The 24653-nt window shown below is 44.3% G+C and overlaps 1 protein-coding gene across 1 annotated transcript; it reads right to left on the bottom strand.

Moving 5' to 3' along the window:
• Positions 1–16501: 16501 nt before the first annotated feature.
• LOC308623885 (C-C chemokine receptor type 1) lies at positions 16502–21655 on the bottom strand. The gene is made up of 2 exons (XM_081246663.1): positions 21458–21655; positions 16502–17982 (listed from the first exon to the last, which is right to left on the bottom strand). The coding sequence occupies exon 2, from the start codon at positions 17913–17915 to the stop codon at positions 16848–16850; it is 1068 nt and encodes a 355-aa protein (XP_081102789.1). The 5' UTR covers positions 17916–17982; positions 21458–21655; the 3' UTR covers positions 16502–16847.
• Between the last annotated feature and the right edge of the window lie 2998 nt (positions 21656–24653).

The raw sequence follows: 24653 nt of genomic DNA, 5'->3' as shown, positions 1-24653 counted from the left end.
ACACTTTTTCATGATAAAAACACTCAATAAACTAGGAATAGAAGGAAAGTACCTCGACAAAATAAAGGCCATATATGAAAAACCCAGTTAACATCATACTCAATAGTGAAAAAAAAAAAAAAGCTTTTCCTCTAAGATTAGGAACAAAACAAAGATGTCCACTTTTGCCATTTCTACTTAACATTAGTACTCGAAGTTCTAGACAGAGCAATTAGGTAAGAAAAAAAAAGGCATCCAAATTTGAAAATAAGAAATAAAATTATCTCTGTTCACAGATGGCATGATCTTATATATAGAAAACTCACACATACACACACAAAACTGTTAGAATAAATGAATTTAGCAAAGTTGCAGGATATAAAATCAACAACCTAAAATTAGTTGCATTTCTATATATTAACAATGAACAACCTGAAAAGGAAACTAAGAACACAATTGCATTTACAATAGCATTAAAAAGAGTAAAATACTTAGGAACAAACTTAACCACGGAGGTGAAAGGCTTATACACTGAAAACTATAAATGTTGCTAAAAGAAATTAAAGAAGATATCAATAAATGGAAGGATATCCTGTGTTCATGGTCTGAAAGAGTTAAAACTGTTAAGATGTCAATACTACCCAAAGTGACCTACAGATTCAAAATCCAAATTACGTTTTTTTGCAGAAATAGAAAAATCCACCCTAAAATGTATACAGAATCTCAAGAAACCTTGAATAACCAAAACAATTTTGAAAAAGGAGAACAAAGTTGGAAATCTCACACTTCCTGAATTCACAGCTTACTACAGACAAAGCTACAATAATCAAAACAGTATGGTAGGAAGATGGCGGAAGAGTAAGACATGGAGATCACCTTCCTCCCCACAGATACACCAGAAATACAGCTACACGTGGAACAACTCCTACAGAACACCTACTGAACGCTGGCAGAAGACCTCAGACCTCCCAAAAGGCAAGAAACTCCCCACGTACCGGGGTAGCGCAAAGTGGAGAGACTCCCACACAGAGGATCGGTGCCAACCGGCACTCACCAGCCCGAGAGGCTTCTCTGCTCGCCTGCCTGGGCGGGCGGCGCTGGGAGCTGAGGCTCGGGCTTCAGTCGGAGCGCAGGGAAAAGACTGGGGCTGGCGGCATGAACACAACCTGAAGGGGCTAATGCGCCACAGCTAGCTGGGAGGGAGTCCGGGAAAAAGTCTGGACCTGCCGAAGAGGCAAGAGACTTTTTCTTCCCCCTTTGTTTCCTGGTGCGCGAGGAGAGGGGATTAAGAGCACTGCTTAAAGGAGCTCCAGAGACGGGCACAAGCCGCAGCTGAAAGTGTGGACCAGAGAGACGGGCGTGGGATGCTGGGGCTGCTGCCGCCGCCACGAGGCCTCTGTGCGAGCGCAGGTCACTGTCCACGCCCCCCTTCCAGGGAGCCTGTGCAGCCCGCCACTGCCAGGGTCCCAGGATCCAGGGACAACTTCCCCGGGAGAACGCATGGCATGCCTCGGGCTGGTGCAACGTCACGCCGGCCTCTGCCGCTGCAGGCTCGCCCGGCACTCCGTGCCCCTCCCTCCCCCCCAGCCTGAGTGAGCCAGAGTCCCCAAAGCGGCTGCTCCTTTAACCCTGTCCTGTCTGAGCGAAGAACAGACGCCCTCCGGCAACCTACACGGAGAGGTGGGGGCAAATCCAAAGCTGAGACCTGGGAGCTGTGAGAACAAAGAAGAGAAAGGGAAATCTCTCCCAGCAGCCTCAGAAGCAGCGGATTAAAGCTCCACAATCAACTTGATGTACCCTGCATCTGCGGAATACATGAATACACAACGAATCATCCCAAATTGAGGAGCCAGGAATCAGTGCTGTGCCTCTGAGGTGGGAGAGCCAACTTCAGGACACCGGTCCACAAGAGACCTCCCAGATCCACATAATATCAAATGGCAAAAATCTTCCAGAGATCTCGATCTCAACACCAGCACCCAGCTTCACTCAACGACCAGCAAGCTACAGTGCTGGACACCCTATGCCAAACAACTATCAAGACAGGAACACAACACCACCCATTAGCAGAGAGGCTGCCTCAAATCATAAAAAGTCCACAGACACCCCAAAATACACCACCAGACGTGGACCTGCCCACCAGAAAGACAAGATCCAACCTCATCCACCAGAACACAGGCACTAGTCCCCTCCACCAGGAAGCCTACACAACCCACTGAACCAACCTTAGCCACTGGGGACAGACACCAAAAACAACGGGAACTACGAACCTGCAGCCTGCAAAAAGCAGACCCGAAACACAGTAAGATAAGCAAAATGAGAAGACAGAAAAACACACAGCAGGAGAAGGAGCAAGATAAAAACCCACCAGACCTAACAAATGAAGAGGAAATAGGCAGTCTACCTGAAAAAGAATTCAGAATAATGATAGTAAAGATGATCCAAAATCTCGGAAATAGAATAGACAAAATGCAAGAAATAGTTAACAAGGATCTAGAAGAACTCAAGATGAATCAAGCAACGATTCAAAACACAATAAATGAAATGAAAAATACTCTACATGGGATCAATAGCAGAATAACTGAGGCAGAAGAACGGATAAGTGACATGGAAGATAAAATAGTGGAAATAACTACTGCAGAGCAGAATAAAGAAAAAAGAATGAAAAGAACTGAGGACAGTCTCAGAGACCTCTGGGACAACATTAAACGCACCAACATTCGAATTATAGGGGTTCCAGAAGAAGAAGAGAAAAAGAAAGGGACTGAGAAAATATTTGAAGAGATTATAGTTGAAAACTTCCCTAATATGGGAAAGGAAATAGTTAATCAAGTCCAGGAAGCATAGAGAGTCCCATACAGGATAAATCCAAGGAGAAACACGCCAAGACACATATTAATCAAACTGTCAAAAGTTAAATACAAAGAAAACATATTAAAAGCAGCAAGGGAAAAACAACAAATAACACACAAGGGAATCCCCATCAGGTTAACAGCTGATCTTTCGGCAGAAACTCTGCAAGCCAGAAGGGACTGGCAGGACATATTTAAAGTGATGAAGGAGAAAAACCTACAACCAAGATTACTCTACCCAGCAAGGATCTCATTCAGATTTGATGGAGAAATTAAAACCTTTACAGACAAGCAAAAGCTGAGAGAGTTCAGCACCACCAAACCAGCTTTACAACAAATGCTAAAGGAACTTCTCTAGGCAAGAAACACAACAGAAGGAAAAGACCTACAATAACGAACCCAAAACAATTAAGAAAATGGGAATAGGAACATACATATCGATAATTAAATGTAAATGGACTAAATGCTCCCACCAAAAGACACAGATTGGCTGAATGGATACAAAAACAAGACCCATATATATGCTGTCTACAAGAGACCCACTTCAGACCTAGAGACACATACAGACTGAAAGTAAGGGGATGGAAAAAGATATTCCATGCAAATGGAAACCAAAAGAAAGCTGGAGTAGCAATTCTCATATCAGACAAAATAGACTTTAAAATAAAGACTACTAGAAGAGACAAAGAAGGACACTACATAATGATCAAGGGATCGATCCAAGAAGAAGATATAACAATTGTAAATATTTATGCACCCAACATAGGAGCACCTCAATACATAAGGCAAATACTAACAGCCATAAAAGGGGAAATCGACAGTAACACATTCATAGTAGGGGACTTTAACACCCCACTTTCACCAATGGACAGATCATCCAAAATGAAAATAAATAAGGAAACACAAGCTTTAAATGATACATTAAACAAGATGGACTTAATTGATATTTATAGGACATTCCATCCAAAAACAACAGAATACACATTTTTCTCAAGTGCTCATGGAACGTTCTCCAGGATAGATCATATCTTGGGTCACAAATCAAGCCTTGGTAAATTTAAGAAAATTGAAGTTGTATCAAGTATCTTTTCCGACCACAATGCTATGAGACTAGATATCAATTACAGGAAAAGAGCTGTAAAACATACAAACACATGGAGGCTAAACAATACACTACTTAATAACGAAGTGATCACTGAAGAAATCAAAGAGGAAATTAAAAAATACCTAGAAACAAATGACAATGGAGACACGATGACCAAAAACCTATGGAATGCAGCAAAAGCAGTTCTAAGAGGGAAGTTTATAGCAATACAATCCCACCTTAAGAAACAGGAAACATCTCGAATGAACAACCTAACTTTGCACCTAAAGCAATTAGAGAAAGAAAAACAAAAACACCCCAAAGTTAGCAGAAGGAAAGAAATCATAAAAATCAGATCAGAAATAAATGAAAAAGAAATGAAGGAAACAATAGCAAAGATCAATAAAACTAAAAGCTGGTTCTTTGAGAAGATAAACAAAATTGATAAACCATTAGCCAGACTCATCAAGAAAAAAAGGGAGAAGACTCAAATCAATAGAATTAGAAATGAAAAAGGAGAAGTAACAACTGACACTGCAGAAATACAAAAGATCATGAGAGATTACTACAAGCAACTATATGCCAATAAAATGGACAACCTGGAAGAAATGGACAAATTCTTAGAAATGCACAACCTGCCAAGACTGAATCAGGAAGAAATAGAAAATATGAACAGACCAATCACAAGCACTGAAATTGAAACTGTGATAAAAAATCTTCCAACAAACAAAAGCCCAGGACCAGATGGCTTCACAGGTGAATTCTATCAAGCATTTAGAGAAGAGCTAACACCTATCCTTCTCAAACTCTTCCAAAATATAGCAGAGGGAGGAACACTCCCAAACTCATTCTACGAGGCCACCATCACCTCGATACCAAAACCAGACAAGGATGTCACAAAGAAAGAAAACTACAGGCCAATATCACTGATGAACATAGATGCAAAAATCCTCAACAAAATACTAGCAAACAGAATCCAACAGCACATTAAAAGGATCATACACCATGATCAAGTGGGGTTTATTCCAGGAATGCAAGGATTCTTCAATATACGCAAATCAATCATTGTGATACACCATATTAACAAATTGAAGGAGAAAAACCATATGATCATCTCAATAGATGCAGAGAAAGCTTTTGACAAAATTCAACACCCATTTATGATAAAAACCCTGCAGAAAGTTGGCATAGAGGGAACTTTCCTCAACATAATAAAGGTCATATATGACAAACCCACAGCCAACATCGTCCTCAATGGTGAAAAACTGAAACCATTTCCACTAAGATCAGGAACAAGACAAGGTTGCCCACTCTCACCACTCTTATTCAACCTAGTTTTGGAAGTTTTAGCCACAGCAATCAGAGAAGAAAAGGAAATAAAAGGAATCCAAATTGGAAAAGAGGAAGTAAAGCTGTCACTGTTTTCAGATGACGTGATACTATACATAGAGAATCCTAAAGATGCTACCAGAAAACTACTAGAGCTAATCAATGAATTTGGTAAAGTTGCAGGATACAAAATTAATGCACAGAAATCTCTGGCATTCCTATATACTAATGATGAAAAATCTGAAAGTGAAATCAAGAAAACACTCCCATTTACCACTGCAACAAAAAGAATAAAGTATCTAGGAATAAACCTACCTAAGGAGACAAAAGACCTGTATACAGAAAATTATAAGACACTGATGAAAGAAATTAAAGATGATACAAATAGATGGAGAGATATACCATGTTCTTGGATTGGAAGAATCAACATTGTGAAAATGACTCTACTACCCAAAGCAATCTACAGATTCAATGCAATCCCTATCAAACTACCACTGGCATTTTTCACAGAACTAGAACAAAAAATTTCACAATTTGTATGGAAACACAAAAGACCCCGAATAGCCAAAGCAATCTTGAGAACGAAAAATGGAGCTGGAGGAATCAGGCTCCCTGACTTCAGGCTATACTACAAAGCTACAGTAATCAACACAGTATGGTACTGGCACAAAAACAGAAAGATAGATCAATGGAACAAGATAGAAAGCCCAGAGATAAGCCCGCACACATATGGTCACCTTATCTTTGATAAAGGAGGCAGGAATGTACAGTGGAGAAAGGACAGTCTCTTCAATAAGTGGTGCTGGGAAAACTGGACAGGGACATGTAAAAGTATGAGATTAGATCACTCCCTAACACCATACACAAAAATAAGCTCAAAATGGATTAAAGACCTAAATGTAAGGCCAGACACTATCAAACTCTTAGAGGAAAACATAGGCAGAACACTCTATGACATAAATCACAGCAAGATCCTTTTTGACCCACCTCCTAGAGAAATGGAAATAAAGACAAAAATAAACACATGGGACCTAATGAAACTTAAAAGCTTTTGCACAGCAAAGGAAACCATAAACAAGGCCAAAAGACAACCCTTAGAATGGGAGAAAATATTTGCAAACGAAGCAACTGACAAAGGATTAATCTCCAAAATTTATAAGCAGCTCATGCAGCTCAATAACAAAAAAACAAACAACCCAATCCAAAAATGTGCAGAAGACCTAAATAGACATTTCTCCACAGAAGATATACAGACTGCCAACAAACACATGAAAGAATGCTCAACATCATTAATCATCAGAGAAATGCAAATCAAAACTACAATGAGATATCATCTCACACCAGTCAGAATGGCCATCATCAAAAAATCTAGAAACAATAAATGCTGGAGAGGGTGTGGAAAAAAGGGAACACTCTTGCACTGCTGGTGGGAATGTGAATTGGTACAGCCACTATGGAGAACGGTATGGAGGTTCCTTAAAAAACTACAAATAGAACTACCATATGACCCAGCAATCCCACTACTGGGCATATATCCTGAGAAAACCATAATTCAAAAAGAGTCATGTACCAAAATGTTCATAGCAGCCCTATTTACAATAGCCCGGAGATGGAAACAACCTAAGTGTCCATCATTGGATGAATGGATAAAGAAGATGTGGCACATATATACAATGGAATATTACTCAGCCATAAAAAGAAACGAAACTGAGCTATTTGTAATGAGGTGGATAGACCTAGAGTCTGTCATACAGAGTGAAGTAAGTTAGAAAGAGAAAGACAAATACCGTATGCTAACACATATATATGGAATTTAAGAAAAAAAATGTCATGAAGAACTTAGGGGTAAAACAGGAATAGAGACAGAGACCTACTGGGGGTGGGCCTGGGGATATGGTGGGGTGGGCTGTGACGGGGCGGGGGAGAGGCATGGACATGTATACACTGCCGGGCGTGGGGTGGATGGATGGTGGGGGGTGACTGCGTAGCGCGGGGGGATCGGCTCGGTGCTTTGTGGCCGCCTGGAGGGGTGGGATGGGGAGGGTGGTAGGGAGGGAGATGCAGGAGGGAGGGGATGTGGGAACAGATGTATATGTATGACTGATTCACTTTGTTGTAAAGCAGAGACTAATAAAAAAGTAATAATAATAGATGCCATGAGGACATCTTGGGATCAAGTATCTGGGTGGGAAAAGAGGAGTAATGTACCAACTCCTAACTGATTGTGACCAGCTCTAGGAAGGATGGAAGCTGTGACCTTGGTTGGTGTCTGTGGGTGTGAAATGGTATCTCATTGTGGTTTTAATTTGCAATTTGTATTTCTTTAATGACTAAAAATGTTGAGCATCTTTTCATACTTTAATGGCCATTCATAAATATTCTTTGGTGGAATACTTGTTCATATCTTTTGCCTATTTTTTGCTTGGGTCCGTTGTTTTCTTACTATTGAGTTGTATGAGTTCTTTGTAAATTCTGGAGACAAGTCTTTTATCAGGTATGTGTTCTGCAAATACTTTCTCCCAGTCTATTTCCTGTTTTTACATGTTTTTTTTTTGGGGGGGTGCCACACGACATGTGGGATCCTAGTTCCCTGACCAGGGATAGAACCCGTGCCCCCTGCAGTGGAAGCATGGACTCCCAACCATTGGACTGCCAGGGAAGTCCCTGTCTTTACATGTTCTTAATGTTGTCTTTTTTTTTTTAATTAAACATAATTCCTCCATCATTTTGTTTATTTATTTATTTTTGGCTGTGTTGGGTCTTCGTTTCTGTGCAAGGGCTTTCTCTAGTTGCGGCAAGCAGGGGCCACTCTTCATCGTGGTGCACGGGTCTTTCACTATCGCGGCCTCTCCCATTGTGGAGCACAGGCTCCAGACGCACAGGCTCAGTAATTGTGGCTCACGGGCCCAGTCGCTCCACGGCACGTGGGATCTTCCCAGACCAGGGCCCGAACCCGTGTCCCCTGCACTGGCAGGCAGACTCTCAACCACTGCGCCACCAGGGAAGCCCCTAATGTTGTCTTTTGAAGTGCAAAAGTTTTGAATTTTGATGAGGTCCACTTTATCAGTTTTTTTTTCCATGTACGAACTATGCTTTTCGTACTGCATCTAGGAAATCTTTGCCTAGCGCAAAGTCTCAAGATTTTCTTTTGTGTTTTCTTCTAAAAGTTTAATTGTTTTATCTCTTACATCTAAGTCTATGATTCATTTGAGTTAATCTTTGTGTATGCTGTGAGGTGAGGGTCTTATTCATCTTTCTGCATACACATACTTTAAATCCCCGTTTGAGGTTCTGTGCAATCCACACAGCTCTACCCACATTGTTACAAGGCGGAAGGGGGCAGAGGCCTGGGAGGCAGTGGAGGGTGAGCAATGAGAGGGTCAGGGGACACTGGTCACTGAGTGGAGTGGGGACAAGAGGGCTTTGAGCAATTGCCACTACCCCACGAGGCTTTACCCCAAGTCTTTATAACTACCACTATTTAAGCTACCCTTTTCAATTAATATGAAAAGCGAGGCTGAGGGAGATGCTAAAGTGCTTTTCTGGAGTCTCCTGGCATTTAGATACCTGTGTTTTAGACCTGTGCTTCATGTATGCACTGAGTCCCCTCCTGAACAGAAAACTCAAACTCAGTATTTTCTCATGTCTCCTGCTCTAGCCCATCTCCCGGCCACTCCACCCTCTGCCCCCAGCCCAGCACTCCCCACCCAACCCCCCACTGGAAGTCTTACCCAATGTTTTACAGTTCCCAGAGGGTGTCATGCTTCTGGGTCCTTATTCACACCATACCTTCATCCAGGAATGCTGATCCTGGATGTTCTTGGAAGAAGCATTGAATCCTTTTCTTTTCTCAATCTTTTCCCCTACTCTCCTTCTCTCTTCCCTTCCCTCTTTCTTTTTCTTCTTCATTTCTTTTCACAAAGAACAGTTTTTCTTATGATGTGCTCATTTAGAATACTGGAGAGGGACTTCCCTGGTGGCGCAGTGGATAAGGCTCTGCCTGGGTTCAATCCCTGGTCGGGAACTAGATCCCACATGCATGCCGCAACTAAGAGTTCGCATGTCACAACTAAGGAGCTGGCGAGCCGCCACTAAGGAGCCCGCCTGCCACAACTAAGACCTGGCACAACCGAATAAATAAATAAATACTTTACAAAATTAAATTAAATTAAAAAATAAATAAAATAAAACATTGGAGAGCTCTGAAAGAGTGTACAGAAGAAAATAAACCACCGGTGTGGTGCTTTGTACCTTGGAGTTATGCTGAAAGGACATTTCTCAGAATCCCCTGCCTGTAGCGGTCCAGGTGAGCGTCTGCAAGAGATCATTAGCGAGCGATCTGCAAGAGTGAAGCAAGCTACAATGCTGTGCTCCAAAGGTGAAAACAGTGGTCAGCGTGCTGGCTCACAGGCTACTCTTGTGGGTATAGGGCAGCGCATGGACCCACCGCCAGTGCACTGCTCCTGCATCCTGGGCCACCTATGCATCAATATGGTAAAAGTGCAGGTTCCCCTGCAGGTCATTCTCTACATAGTTTGTCCTCATGTGGTCTAGTAGTCCTACAGTTATCTCTAGGTTGGCCTATAGAGACTTCCTCTAGAGTGATGACTCAGCATCGGATGCGGAGGCGACAGGCTGCACAGACTCACCTACCAGCTCCCACAATGGCATACAATCCAATTCCCAAACAAATCCCTTATTCCAGAGGTTCCCAAGGCTTCTCAGTTCTTGGTGCCTTTATTGCCTTCATACTTTTTTTTTCTCAGTGCCCTGGGCCAAAAGAAATACCAAACAATTCGACTCATTAGGTGGTTAGATCCAAACAACTGAAGTTATGTTTGAAAAGAAAATACATATAAATTGAAAAATATATGTATATTTTTTGGCTGCGCTGCACGGCTTGTGGGATCTTCGTTCCCTGACCAGGAATTGAACCCGGGCCCTCGGCAGTGAGAGCACAGCGTCCTAACCACTAGACCGCCAGGGAATTCCCTGATTTTATATTTTTAAATAGTACCGGTGGGATATGTACAGCTGTTGGGTGTGGCCCAACTTCTCAAACCTTGGAATCCCATTGGACACTGCCACCCTCATTTCCTGTTCCTCATTGCTTATCTCAAACCACTGGAAACCCAGCTCTGCAAAAATATGACAACTTTGAAAGGCATGTACTACAATCTAATATTGAAACTGTAAACTATCTCAAACTAGTAGTTCCTGTGGTGTCCAACAAATGTCAGGTATCAATTTATAGCCCTTGAAAATTGGAAATATTCCATAGCACTCTTGTGAATTCATTGAAGCCCCTGGGGTGTCTAAGTCCACAGTTTGGGAACCATGGCCTTATCTCATATGTCATTTCTCTGATGAAACCCTGAATGATACATAAAAAAATCTCATTAAACTTTTGGGTACCTTCTCTTTCTGAGATGTGAAGTGATTTGCCTTAGTCACACACATGATTAAAGATTAAAGGCCTCAATAAGAGATGGAGTACTCTTATGCCAAGAGAAGAAAATACAGGACAAACCGGGAAAACACCAGTACCTCCGGGTTGGAAAGGAACCTTTAAACTACAATTTAAAGAGCATATACCAAAAGACAAAACTTGATGAGTTTCATTACACCAAGGTGAAGGATTTCTATTCAACAAAGGAAACTATACATAAAATATTGATAATATACAGCTGAAACTATGATAGAAGCCATTTGCAATGTCTAAAGCATAGAGAAATTAAAATCCAGAATATACAAAGATCTTTTGCAAGTCAACAAGAAATGACAGCAAACCCAATACAAAATGATCAAAGATAAGAACAAGTAATTTCAAGAAGAATCTCAAAAGCCTACTAAGTATGTAAACAGATGTCCTAACTCATCAGTATTCTGAGAAATATAAAATGAAACAACTCTGTCACTTTACTTGTTAGACTAGCAAAGATTAGAAAGCAGTGTAACACCAATGGTTATAAGGAACCTGCATGCAGTTAGTGGCGATATAGACTGAACTCACTTACATGCCCTTTTTCAGGCCAACTCTGTATGAGACCATTGCAGCTTTATTTGTAAGAGCAGAGAGTTGGAAGAAATCTTGGTGTCCATCCTTGGGAGAGCAGACAAGTAAAACATGGAAGATATACTCTGTGCAGTACTGTGCAGCAGGGAAAAGATATGGATTGGATGTTCTACATAGCAACATGGATGGGCATGCAAACCAAGTGCTATGTTGAAAAATAAGGAACAGATACCATTTACCTAAATTAAAAATACTATACAAAACAATAAATATTTTGAACACATAAAAAGAAAATGAAATAGAATTACATGATGATCCAGCATTTTCACTTCTGGGTGTATACCCTAAAGAACTGAAAGCAAGGTCTTGAAGAAATATCTGTACATTGATGTTCACAGCAGCATTATTCACATTAGCTAAAATATGGAAGCAACTCAAGTGTCCACCAATGAATGAATGGATAAGCGAAATGCTGTATATCCATACAATGGAACACTATGGAGCTTTAAAAAGAAGGAATATCTGACAAAGGCTACAACATGGATAAACCTTGAGAACATAAGTGAAAAGGCCCGTCACGAAAAGACACATATTGTATGATTCCACAAAAATGAGGACCTGGGAGGAGGAAGGAATGGGAAGTTATTGTTTAATGGGTAATCAGTTTCAGTTTTACAAGATGAGAAGAGTTCTGGAGATGGATGGTGGTGATGGTTGCACAACATGATGAATGTACTTAATACCACTGAACTGTAACTTTATGGTTAAGATGGTACATTTTATGTGTATTTTACCACAATAAAAATGGGGGAACAAAAATAGAAAATGATATTCATTAGAAACCTTAGAATGGGGACTTCCCTAGTGGCGCAGTGGTTAAGAATTTGCCTGCCAATGCAGGGGACACAGGTTCGAGCCCTGGTCTGGGGAGATCCCATATGCCACAGAGCAACTAAGCCCGTGCGCCACAACTACTGAAGCACGCATGCTCTAGGGCCTGAGTGCCGCAACTACTGAACCTGTCTACAGCAACTACTGAAGCCCACACGCCTAGAGCCCGTGCTCTGCAACAAGAGAAGCCACCACAATGAGAAGCCTGCAAACTGCAATGAAGAGTAACCCCCGCTTGCTGCAACTAGAGAAAGCCCGTGCAGAGCAACAAAGACCCAACTCAGCCTGAAAAATAAATAAATAAATAAATAAGTGTATGTTTAAAAAAATTTTAAAAAAACTTTAGAATGGGATTTCTGCTTTTGGTCATTCAATTTTTCCCATTCATCTGTCAACAGACACTTAGGTTGTTTCCATACCTTGGTTATTGTGAGTAATGCTGCAATGAACATGGGAGAACATTTATCTCTTTGAGATAATGACTTCGTTTCATTTGGATATAGTGCATACCCAGAAGTGGGATTGCTGGGTCATATGGTGGCTCTATTTTTAATTTCTTGAGGAACCTCCATACTGTTCTCCACAGTGGCTGCACCAATTTACATTCCCACCGACAGTGCACAAGGGTCCCCTTTTCTCTACACCCTCACCAACACTTGTAATCTCTTGTCTTTTTGATAACAGACATCCTAACAGATGTGAGGTGACATCTCACTGTAGTTCTGACTTGCATTTCCTGGATGATTAGTTATGTTGAGCACTTTTTCATGTTGTTGGAGATTTGTATGTCTTCTTTGAAAAAAAAAGTCTATTTAGGTCCTTCACCCATTTTTAAATTGGGGTTTTTGGGGGGTTTTTTGCTATTGAGTTGAATGAGTTTCTTGTATATTTTGGATATAAACCCATTATGGGATTTGTGGTTTGCAAATATTTTCTCCCATTCCACAGGCTGCCTTTTCATTTTACTGATAGTTTTTTTTTTCTGTGCAGAAGTTGGAACCTCATGTGCCAAAAAGTAAGAAAGCGCTCAAAAAAGGATAGTAAAGCATAGCAAAAGGACATAGGATCCAACTTGAAGGGACTCCCACAGATAAATCTGGGACAATTTGTGCATCAAAATAAAGACAATATTAGACTGTATTCAACTGGATAAAAAAGGAATCCAGGAGGTCATGGTGATATAAATAAACAAATTATATGTAAGTGGAAGAGAAAAGATTTACTATACAGTAGAATGCCAACTAATAATAGTCACTTATTAATTAATACTTACAAAATTCTTTACGGTAGGGAAACTTGGCAGACACCTTCTAAAACAAGTGATAAAGTTTAACATCTTTAGTCATGAGGCAAGTTGGCACCACGTGCCTCCTGATACTGAGAACACAGCATCACTTCTGTGATTTTCCTGCCCTAGCTGAATAACCTGAATCTAATCATCAGGAAAACATCAGTAAACCCCAAACAAGGAACCACCTGCCAGGTTACTGAAGTGTTACAATAAAAAATAATGAAATCACAAAAGGCCTGAAGAATTGTTCCTGAATGAAGGAAACTAGAAAGCCATGGCGACTAAGTAAAACAAGTGGTCCTGGGCCCTGGGACTATAAAGGACACTGTTTGCAAAGTGGGCAAAATTGGAAAGAGGGCTGTGAATTACACGGTCATACTGTGTCTGTGTTAGTTTCCTGTTTTGATTGTGTGGGAGTGCATCCTTGTCTAAATAAAACCGTCCTGAAGTACTAATGGGTGATGAGGCATCCTATTTTCAACTTGCTCTCAAATGGTTCTGGAAAAAAAAAAAAGTATCTCTGCACCTATTTGTCCGTCTTTTGAGAGAGGGAGGAAAAAAGATAATAAGGAATTTAAGGCAAATGTGGTAAAAAGCTGACAGTAGGGGAGTTTGGAGTGGGGGAGATGGAAGTTCTTTGTGCTATGCATCCATCTTAGGGAAAGGATGAAAAGGAGAAAAGAGTAAGAACAACAATAACAAGGACGTGGGGTGTGAGCCCGTTCACACAGGGGCAGGGACGGGAGATGATGGGATGCAGGCAGTTGGGAAGGGCTGGAGGCGTCCTGAGTGACCAAGGAGGGGCCCTGGCAGGAGGAGTCAGATCTCTTATCTGATGGAGCTGGAGAAAGATCACCCCACTTTTCTTCCTTTATTTCATTTAATCCTCAGAACAGCCCCACGGAGTATATACTACTCTTATCCTCATGTTATAGATTGGAGGTTCAGAGAATCATCCATTCAACCAGCATTTACTGAGTGCTTGCTATGTGTCAAACTTTACTGAGGATACACAAAAAATGTTAAGTGTGATTGGATATGTGTGTGTGTGTGTGCGCGTGCACATGCACGTGCATTTAGAAAACATTGGAAGGTAACATACTAAATCACTAGTACGCTAAGAGAGGTTGCATTTGGGTAGTGGAATTACAGGTGCTTCCATTTTCTTCTTTGGGCTTTTTGCCTGTTTCCAGTTTTCTACAATGAACACAGACCGCCTTTGTAACAAGTTTAAAAATAAGTATTATTTCAAAAATGGAACTGGAGGATGTTGTGAAATAGTCTTCATTATGATATTGCTGTGGATCCAATAGTACTTTCTGAGGCAGTGTTATTTTACCAAAGTAGTGGACAAATAAATGCTTCTTAAGTCCATTAAGCCTTCTTCTCTTCACACCGCAGAGAGGCCTGGCAGGTTTACAAGTGGAGAGTTGACACCCACCTTGCTCCTGAAGCCTATATTTGTCCACATTTCCTGTGTGGAAGCATAAACCCAGTGCAGCGTGACCTCTTCTGCCCCAGACAAAAATTTCCTAAACTTTCATGACACCAGCTTCTTTGCATAAGGACAGCAGGAAAACACAGTAGGTCCCTGAGTGAAGGAGAGGGTGACTTGGTAAGAGCACAAAATTCTAGTGTCCATGAGAGGCCAGCTCCATGGTGTCACTGTGATGTAAGGTGGGACACCCATTCACTTAGGGTGCTTTCTGACTGATGGAGTCCTTCTTCCCCTTTGTTGCCCTGGCACCATGGGCTCTGGGGCAGGTCCACCCGTCCCGCCTGGGCTCAGATGACATCCCTGTACCTGTCCACTGCACTGACAGCTCTGTGAGAACAGACATCCCTCTGGCATCCATGTCTCCCAGGTCCCAAAGAGCTGGCTCTGAACAAAGCAGGTCCCTTAGTCACTGCTGCCGGACTGAACTGATTTGCACAAGCAATCACGGGGAAGTAGGCGGAGTAAATTAGGGTGAATTCCTGTGGTAGAATTCAGTGCAGGCACCAAAACCAATGCTGTGAAATAGTTTATTGCCCAGGAAAGTGTTCCCAGCATACTGCTACTTAAAAACAACAACAGTGGAAGAGTAAATACAGCTGAAGTCCATCTTGCTCATGAACATAGATATGCATAGGAGAAAAAAAAAACTAAAAGAAAATACATCAAAGAATGTACAGTGGTTGTCTTTGGGTAGGGGGATTATGAATGCTTTTGATGGTTTTTTTTCCCTTTGTGTTTTTAAGCTTCTCTAGAAAACAATTTTTCTTATTGGGAAAATTATTTTAAAAGAAATCTATGTCTGAGGGAAAAGGGAAGAAGACATAATGGATAGGAAGTCCCATCGCACTTCAGGTGAGAGCTGAAGTGTTAAGGACCTTTAGGGTGAATACGTTTCTTTGAGTTAAGGGCTCCTCGACTTCCTACATCGACAGGGTCCCCACCTTTCCTGGTAGACGTTACCCTCCCAGCCTCAAACCCCATCAGCTTGCACACCAGGTCCCTGTTCTGCTGATGTGTGCAAGGTGGCTGCCAGAACTCTGAGCCACACAACTAAAAGGTCTGGATGGAGAACCAGAGGAAGAAAATCAATCCGGTCTCCTTTTGCCTGTTAATAATTTCTGCAATAAAGCTGTCAGAATTTACTGCCACATCCCTCAACTTACAGGGAAGGGAGATTCTGAAAAAATATTCAGAAAGAAAGGGATGCTAAATGGAAGTAATGACTTCCTCCGCTCCTTGGCTATTTCAAGAAGTGCAGCATTTTATACATTTCGTCTGTGTCCAGCCCACTGTGTGAATTGTTCGATTTTAGTGAATATAAAAATTCCATCCAAGGGCTTTCTTAGTTCCACTGCCAAAAGCAGTTCCCCAGTCCTACTTCCCATTAGATGTCAAGTTCTTCCATCACGAGTCCTAGGTTCATCAGGGTTTCCAAGAGCCTAAACCCTGCAGTGGGAGCGGGGTGGGTGGGTGGAGGCAGCTGCCAGCTCCTGATTGGCTCTTGGCTCAGAGAGGAGTCCGTTGTGGAAATCACTATTTCCAAGTTCACTGGTGACGGGGCAAGGGTGGCAGATGCTCAGTGGTTTGGTTTACAAATGTTAATGTTCACAAATCTGAATTCCTGTTTGGGACCAAGCCCTTCTTGGTCATCCTTTGTCCCAGTCTTCTGGAATGTCCCGTTTCATTTATTCATCTCCTTTCTACCAAAGGGAAGTTCACAGAGGAAACTCAAGCCCCAGAGGTGATTTGGTCTGGAGCACCTGGAGCTCCCTCAACCCCACGTGGCTACCATTCCATCTGCGTCAGGCATCATAATCTGGCCAGGACACCCAAGCTGCCTCCTCCCCAGCCGGCATGCCAGGCAGGTCACTCTTGTTGGGTCCTGGGTCAGCCTCCAGAGGCCTGAGTCAGAACCCAGCAGAGAGTTCATGCTCCCCGGTGGAGGGGGACATGGAGCTGACCCTCTCCAGCCTCTCCGTGGAGAGGAAGGGGAGCCATTTAGCTAGGCGAACGGCCACCAGCTGATGGAACAACTGCCGTAGATACTTGCGGAACCTTTCACCTACAAAAACGTAGATCACAGGGTTGATGCAACAGTGTGTGTAGGCGATCACCTCCGTCACCTGTATGGCCAGGTCCAGCTGTCTGCTCTGCTCACACTCATGGGTGAACAGGGAGTCTTGGAAAGCAGAAACAAACACAGTCAGATTGTACGGGGTCCAAAAGAGAAAGAAGATGATCATGATGACAAAAATCAGACGCACAGCTTTGGACTTCTTCTCATTTGGTCGTCTGAGCAGAATCTTTATAATCCCCGTGTAGCAGACGACCATGACCAACAGAGGTAACACCAGCCCCATGATGTTCAGTTTCAGAGCCTGGAACTGCTTCCATTTTCTTAGGCTTTCAGGAGGAAAATGAAGACTGCAGGTGTAGTGAGTGAACTCCCACTGGGTCTTGGAAAAGTACAAGCCTGGGACAGAAGCCAAGATGGCCAGGACCCAGATGACAATGCTGGTGATGATACCAAAGGTGACAGTCCGAGCCCGCAGGGCAAACACAGCATGGACAATGGCCAGGTACCTGTCGATGGTCAGCAGGATGATGAAGAAGATCTCGCTGTACAAGCCCATGAAATAGAGCCCAGAGAGCAACTTACACATGTGATCACCAAACACCCAGTTATCCTTCAGCTTGTAGTCAATCCAGAAGGGCAGTGTGAAGAGGAAGATCAGGTCAGACATGGCCAGGTTGAGGAGGTAGATGCTGGTCATGCTTCTGAGCCTCTTGTATTGCATGAGGACCAGGACCACTAGGATGTTGCCTATCAGGCCAATGACAAATACCACTGAGTACAAGGGGGGAAGCAACTGGGCCCCAAAGGCCCTCTCCTGTACCTTCTGGCACGGGGTTGTGTCTCCATAGTCGTATTCTGTGGTCATGTCATAGTCCTTTGGGGCAGTGGAAGTTTCCATCCTGGCTTCTCCCACGGGTCAAGGGAAATGGTTTCCGTGTTTATTTTGCTATTAAAGGCAGTGGGTTCTGGATAACAAGAACAAGGCAGTGATTATATGTCTTTAACCACTTGGCAACTGTTTACTGAGTGTCTACTGTGTACCATGCCCTGCTGAGCAAGGAAGACCCAGTTCCTCTCTGCCCTCATGCAACTGGTAGTCTAACACATTAATAAACAAGGTGTATACACATCACTCATTGCTTTGGCAATGAGTGTTGTGAAGGAAAAGTCCAGTGGATGGACAGCGCAGACAAAGGGAGGCCTCACCACAGCATTCATGACCAATGCTTCCCCAGTGCTTCCGATGAACTGGGCCCTGGACTTAGTGTTAAACAACCTTTGAGGGGGTACCATTATCGTTCCCCATTTTAGAGGTGATGACACACAAACTGGGAGTAGTTAGGACACAAAGGTAGTGAGAACAAGAGCTGGAGCTCAAACACAGGTGTGTACCACTCTCAGGCCCATTCCTGAAACCACGTGGCTCTCCTGCCCCCAATCACAAGCACTGACTCTGAACCATGGTGTCCCCAGAGGGATGCTGGGAAGGAAAATAGTCAACACTGAGAGTCAAAAACTTACAAATGGATCTTTATGGCATTTGGGGCTAAAAAGATTCTCAGCCAGAGGTGATACAGTGCCCTGGGGGCACATGAAAATGTGTATTTTTTTTTTTTTTGGTCATCACAAAGACTGGGGGACACTACTGTCATTTGGTAGGCAGGGCCAAGGATGTCCTGTAATGTAAAAATTACCCTATACCAAACACCAATAGTGCAGCCACAGTGAAATCCTAGAAGGTCAACCCATCCCTCAGCAGATGAGGACACTGAGGGCACCAGAGTGGGCCCAGCCTGGCCCACGTCACACGGTCTTCTGAGGTTACCCAGGTAACACTGTAGACCTCCTGTGATAGCCATGAGGAGGATTCAAGGAAAGCACAGGCTAGGAGGAATGGGGTGACATGGTATGGAGAAGACGGGGCTTTGGGGGAAGAAAGGCTCAGAACAGCCTCAAGCCAGGAAGTGTCATACAGTGACCAGACAGAGGCTGGAATTCTCCTAAAATAAGTTTTTAGATATTTTTAATCAGGGTTGCCTCAAAACAAAACAAACAAAAAACCACTAGATAGCTTGCCTTTGTAGAACTTCCCCAGACCCTGTTTTTAGCACTCCTTTCCAATCACTTATTGAAGACGCCTCCACAAAGGGAGCACAGGCTTTGGTGTAACCTACCGGCTCTGTGACCTCGGATAAGTTAACCTACCTCTCTGAGCCTCCATTCCTCATCTGTAATGTGGGAAAGTAAGCCTTACCGTGCAGGGCTACTCTAAGGCAATGTCTGAGCCATCCCCTGGCAATTATCGTGCCCTCAGTAAATATTAGGGGACCTCCTTTCCTGCAGGGGTCCCGTTCTGAGGCCCAGCACCACCAGGAATGTCTCAGGCTTCAATCCTATTCTGGCCAATGTACCCCACTCACTACCAGGTCTCTCTGTAGTTAATCTGGAAGATGAATCCTGCCTGACAGTGACAGTCCCTTCCATCTGTGCTACACTTTGAAATTTCCAAAATGTGGCCATCAATCTAAATTGATTTGACCTAAACACCAATCAGTAAAGTGAGTGGAACCTACATCATAACTCCCATCTTGAAGCTGGAGTCTCCAGTGCTCTTCCTTCTACAGTGCTTAATGAATGTTTCCTGCTCACAAAATTCACATTTCTGCGGTGGCATTCGGAGATTAAGGCACATGGGGCTGCGGGGGGGGGGGGGAGGGAGGGGGCGGGTTGTTGGGCACCCGGCTGGGGGACTGTCATTTCCCATCAAATCCATCCCTATGGCTCACTCCACCATCTCTGAACTTGCATATCCCCGTCAAGCCTCTTTCTGGAGAAACCTAAGCTGCCAGTCACTAAACAGGCTGTGTTGGCAATTTCTGATTTTTGCTGCCGCTGCCAGTGCGGACAGCTCCGCTTGGCAGTCAGCACTTGCGGGTGAGCGGCCAGGTTTACAGTGTTAGCAGCAGGTAGCACGGTGAGCAAGGGGTGCAAGGCTGAGCCCGTGAGCCCAGTTTCTGGGGAATTTTGGCAAAGGTGAAGGCAAACTGAGTCAGCACTGTCAGGTGCCATTTGAACAGACAGTCACCTTCATACCACTCCCCACCTCCAACTCCATTCACTATTTCCCCAACTTGTCAGGCACCAGGCAACAGCTCCAGAGTATGTTGCTCCTAAAGGGAGATGGGCTGCAGTAAGGCCTTGCAGGAGAGACCAAAGGAGCATGTTGCCATGCCATGTGCCAGCCCTGCTGCAGTCTGCTACAAAAGTCTGCCCCAGGTCACTGCACTAGTGCTCAGCTGCAGCCCTGCAGCCTGGAACTTTCCAGTGCCAGCATCCTTTAACCTCGGAGTTGGGGAAGTCTCTGAACAGACAAAGGGCAGTCTGTGATGGTAGAAGACACCCTGGCCTGGTGGCGTGCAGGAGGTGCCTTACACTAATTCATAAGAGCCAGCAGTGTGTACCTCTTCCCAACTCTGCATTCAGCATGTTGGTAGCTTGGAGTCAACTAGAATGGGAATATTTTACACATGGAAATCAGGAAACACTAGATATCGGGGCACTTTTTCAGGAGAGTCAGCTATTAAACATTTACTAGCACGTCAATGCCCTGCAGTCTGAAGAGCCTAGAGTTGTCCTGTGAGCCAGCTAAAGGGTCAGTGAGTGGCACACAGCCTGCGGGCAGGCTATGCAAACTTCTGGGAATTTCTAATTCTGAAAGTTTGGGACCCTCCAGATTTAAAGGAGGAAAGGTTGAAGTAAATACCTCCAAGTGCCCCCATGTCCCTGTGTTTTCAGAACCAAATTCTGACCTGCCTCTTTGTTAGAACAGAATGGATGCCTCCCAGGAGGCCACCTGGCCAGCTCCCTGCCTTCCCGTAGGTAAAATCCTACCTCCTCCAAAGACATCCCACAGTCCTGATTTTGAGGATCCCTGGGTCTAGTCTTCTTAAGAAATTGTCTCAGTATCAAATCGTCCTTGCAACTGCAAAGTTTTTCTAATTAATACTTCCCTTTTGCTACAATTTCTTCTTACCCCACGTTTGGGTTTTGTTTACGTGGGGAAATTTGGCAACTGTCAGTGTCTTGAATAGCTTTCCAGAGAAAGTGCCTCCTGTCCCTTAATACTGGGCTGACTTAATCCTGTTTTAGCAAAAACAACACCCCCCAAAACAAAAAGAACAGCCTATTTTACATCTGAGCACCCAGTCTTATAAACCCTTCCATCCTCAGTATTGCTATACAATTCACTGCCTTACAGGTGCATGGGTGGGTGACTTACACATTTGCCTGGCCTTCGAAGAATTCCCCACCTTTGAGGAGACAGCCAGGTAAACAAGTCTTCTCCTGCAATGGGAGAAGGACTACAGTCCAACCTGGCCACATGCAAACAACACTGCCCTCAACAGTGACTGATGAACAGAAAAGACAAGTGCCACTTACACTGGTTTCAGGGGACTGTGTCCATGAAGCGTTTGTCTCTGGAGCTTTTAGAATCTTTATGAATTCAAGGTCAAGGTCCTGACTGAGTCAGAAGTTCTCAGCTTCCTGTGTGATGATGGAGATAGAATTTGAGGTCTCAGTCTTTCAGAACAAGAAGGGGACAACGTTCTTCTTTCTTGTACCATTGGGTGTCCATGAATGGCCACAACACCGACTGGTGGACAGTTCCTGAAGGCCAAATGCACTCTGAGGTATTCTTCTGCTCACTCAGCTTCACTTCTCCTTTGGGCTCTCTGCCTTAAGGGGACTGGGTGGAGTTGAGCAGGGTGGGGTGGGTGGCAATGAGGTGTTCCTGGAACTTGGTGAAGCAAACAGAAGAGTGGGAATGTGTATGGTGCGGGGGCAGGGCACAGAGTTCCTGCCCTCACTTAGTAGTCTTTTTTTTTTTAAGGTTGCAAAAGAAGGATTTAAACAGGAAGCCTGGGTCCTGTTCCTCAAAATGATCTGGCTCATTCAGCCTGAGAGAGGCAGGAAGCCGCTTCTCTTTGGCACCCCTACGTGCCTGTGCCAGTGACTGCTCCCCGGTCTCTACCCCACAGCCCCACAGAGCGGTTTTACTACGAGGAGACTCCAGCCTGGAGTGAATACAGGTCTGCTGGCTGGGTTTCGGCTGTCCCTTTCTGATGCTGGGTTCCTGGTTTACGCAGTGGCCCAAGCTCTCTGCTTGAGACGTGGACGGATCACTGTGTCTTTTGAAGCCTTGGATACCACTCCATCAAAGAAGAACACTGAATACTTATACTCAGAGGAGGATGCATGAGGTCAGCTTGGACATGAAAAGTGTCACAGAGTGCCTGGCGCCAGGATAAATGGCTGACGCACGAGGCTTGTCAGGATTCTCCCCACAGTTACCAGCTCCTGCTGCCACTGTGCTTGTGCCTCTCTGGGTTTCCATTTCCTTCTCTGTAAAATGGGGGTGCTCGAACCTTCCCCACAGGATTGCTGCAAAAGTGCCCATTTCAGAAACCACAAATGTGAATGTGTTTTGAAAATGTCACTTGTCCCTCAAGGCTCAGTTCCCTCATCTGTAAAATGAAGACTTCGGACGAGGTGACAGTGGGCCCTTCAGTACAATATTCTGTGAGTCTTCTGGGGTTGGGTCTTCCTTCTTCGGCAGCCCGTCTTCGAGAGATGGAGGAAGCAGGAGGCAGAAAGTAACTAGACTGACAGACAGCTATGGGTGAGCCTGGAACCTGCCGCCTGATACAAAAAACAGGGCGTGAGGGGAGCACCAGTGATGGGCCTCACATATCAGACAGTCCTGCATTCAGATCCCAGGTCCACCTTTTACTGACTTTGGGTGTGTAATTTATTTATTCTCTTGAGTGTCTCTTTCCTCTTCTGTAAAACAAAGCTAATAATACTTACTTCATAGAGAGGATTAAATGAAGACACACACACACACACACACACACACATATCTGAATGCATGATTCGGTGTGCTGCTGAAGACATTAAAAATGCCTGTCTTACTTTAGAATCTCTCAGGTTCGAACCCTGATGCAGATTCCAGTAATGTGTCTGCAGGGGATCCCAGGAAACACTGCAGGGGAGGGGAAAGTGGGATGGGAAGGGAAGGAGCCAATGAAGAGGGTGTTAGAGAGCCAGTGCCGCTGTGAGCCAGGAGCTTGGTCCTACTAGGGAACTTAGGACACCCCTCAGAGTCATCCCAACTTTGGGGCGGCGGGAGGGGTGAGGAAACTGAGCATGTGTCCATCAAATCTCTACCCACTCACTGCTGGTTGAGGACTGCTTCTTGGGGTATTCTGACTTCCAGTCTGCCTGCACGTTGGTCAAGCTTGCTCCACAAGCAGGGAGTCTTGTATTTTCAGGAAACAGCCTACAACATGTAGAGGTGCATGTTGACATGTGTGGTCAGGGACACTGAATGGTGCCCAGGAAATTCCGATGCGTGCCAGCTAGTGTCAGCACAGCTAAACACCCAGCCCCTGCCCCACTACAGGATTCTGCTGAATTGATCATCTCTCAGCCCTGCCCCCAGTGGTAGTCAATGGGAGGTCTGCATCTGCCTATTTGTAGTACTTTGCTGCCAGATGAGTTTCCAGACAACACAGGTTTGCGAGGCCCGCCTCTTCCTTGGTCAAGTCTAAGGAAAGAGACATGGTCAGTCCTTGACTGGCCTTTCAGCTCTGTGTTAGGCTTCTGCAGGACCCATGCCACAGAGAGGACATGCAGGCAAATGTACTTGTTCATTTAACAAATACTGATTGAGTACCCCTGATGTGCCAGGCACTGTGTTAGGTGCTATAGATACAGCAGTGACCAAGAGAGGCACATGCCATTCTTCGAGAGATCACAGACAATTAAGCAAGTCACTACAGTAAGGCCTGGGAAGTACCCAGGGCCAAGGATGGGTGCATCTGGGTGGTGGGAGGGGGTGAGGGAGCCCTCCAGAGCAGAGGTTCTCAGGGTGAGGACCCTGGACCAAGAGCATCAGCACCTCCGAGAACCTGCTAGTGATGCAAATTCTGCGCTCCCATCCTGGACCCACTGAATCAGAAATTCTGTGTTTTAACACACCCTCCACATAAATGTTTGGGAACATGGATCTGGATTTCTGCCAGGCCTGTGGCTCAGAGTTTTATATAATTTCTCTCTAGGAGAGCTTGGCTGGACCTGATGTGACCTGGGAAGACTTCTTTTGCTTTCAGCTAGAGGCCAAAACAAGAGGCTGCTCAGTGGCCCATTCTGTTTCCTCTTCCTGACACCCACACCCAGGGCACCTATGGCCTTTCGAGGGTGAGAGGCAAACTTCTTAATGCAAACATAGACACACACGGAGACTGGTTCTAGATGGTGGAGTAGAAGGACATGCTCTCACTCCCTCTTTCGAGAGCACCAGAATCACAACTAACTGCTGAACAATCATCAACAGGAAAGACACTGGAACTCACCAAAATAGACACCCCACATGCAAAGACAAAGGAGAAGCTGCAATGAGACGGTAGGAGGGGTGCTATCACAATAAAATCAAACCCCATAACTGCTGGGTGGGTGACTCACAAACTGGAGAACACTTATACCACAGCAGTGCACCACTGGAGTGAAGGTTCTGAGCCACACATCAGGCTCCCCAACCTGGGGGTCTGGCAACGGGAGAAGGAATTCCTAGAGA

Source organism: Mesoplodon bidens (genome assembly GCF_964165515.1).
Source record: "Mesoplodon bidens genome assembly, chromosome: 10".
Classification (NCBI taxonomy): Eukaryota; Metazoa; Chordata; class Mammalia; order Artiodactyla; family Ziphiidae; genus Mesoplodon; species Mesoplodon bidens.
The sequence above is the reverse complement of the archived record's forward strand: the minus strand, read 5'-3'. Positions and strand labels throughout refer to the sequence as shown.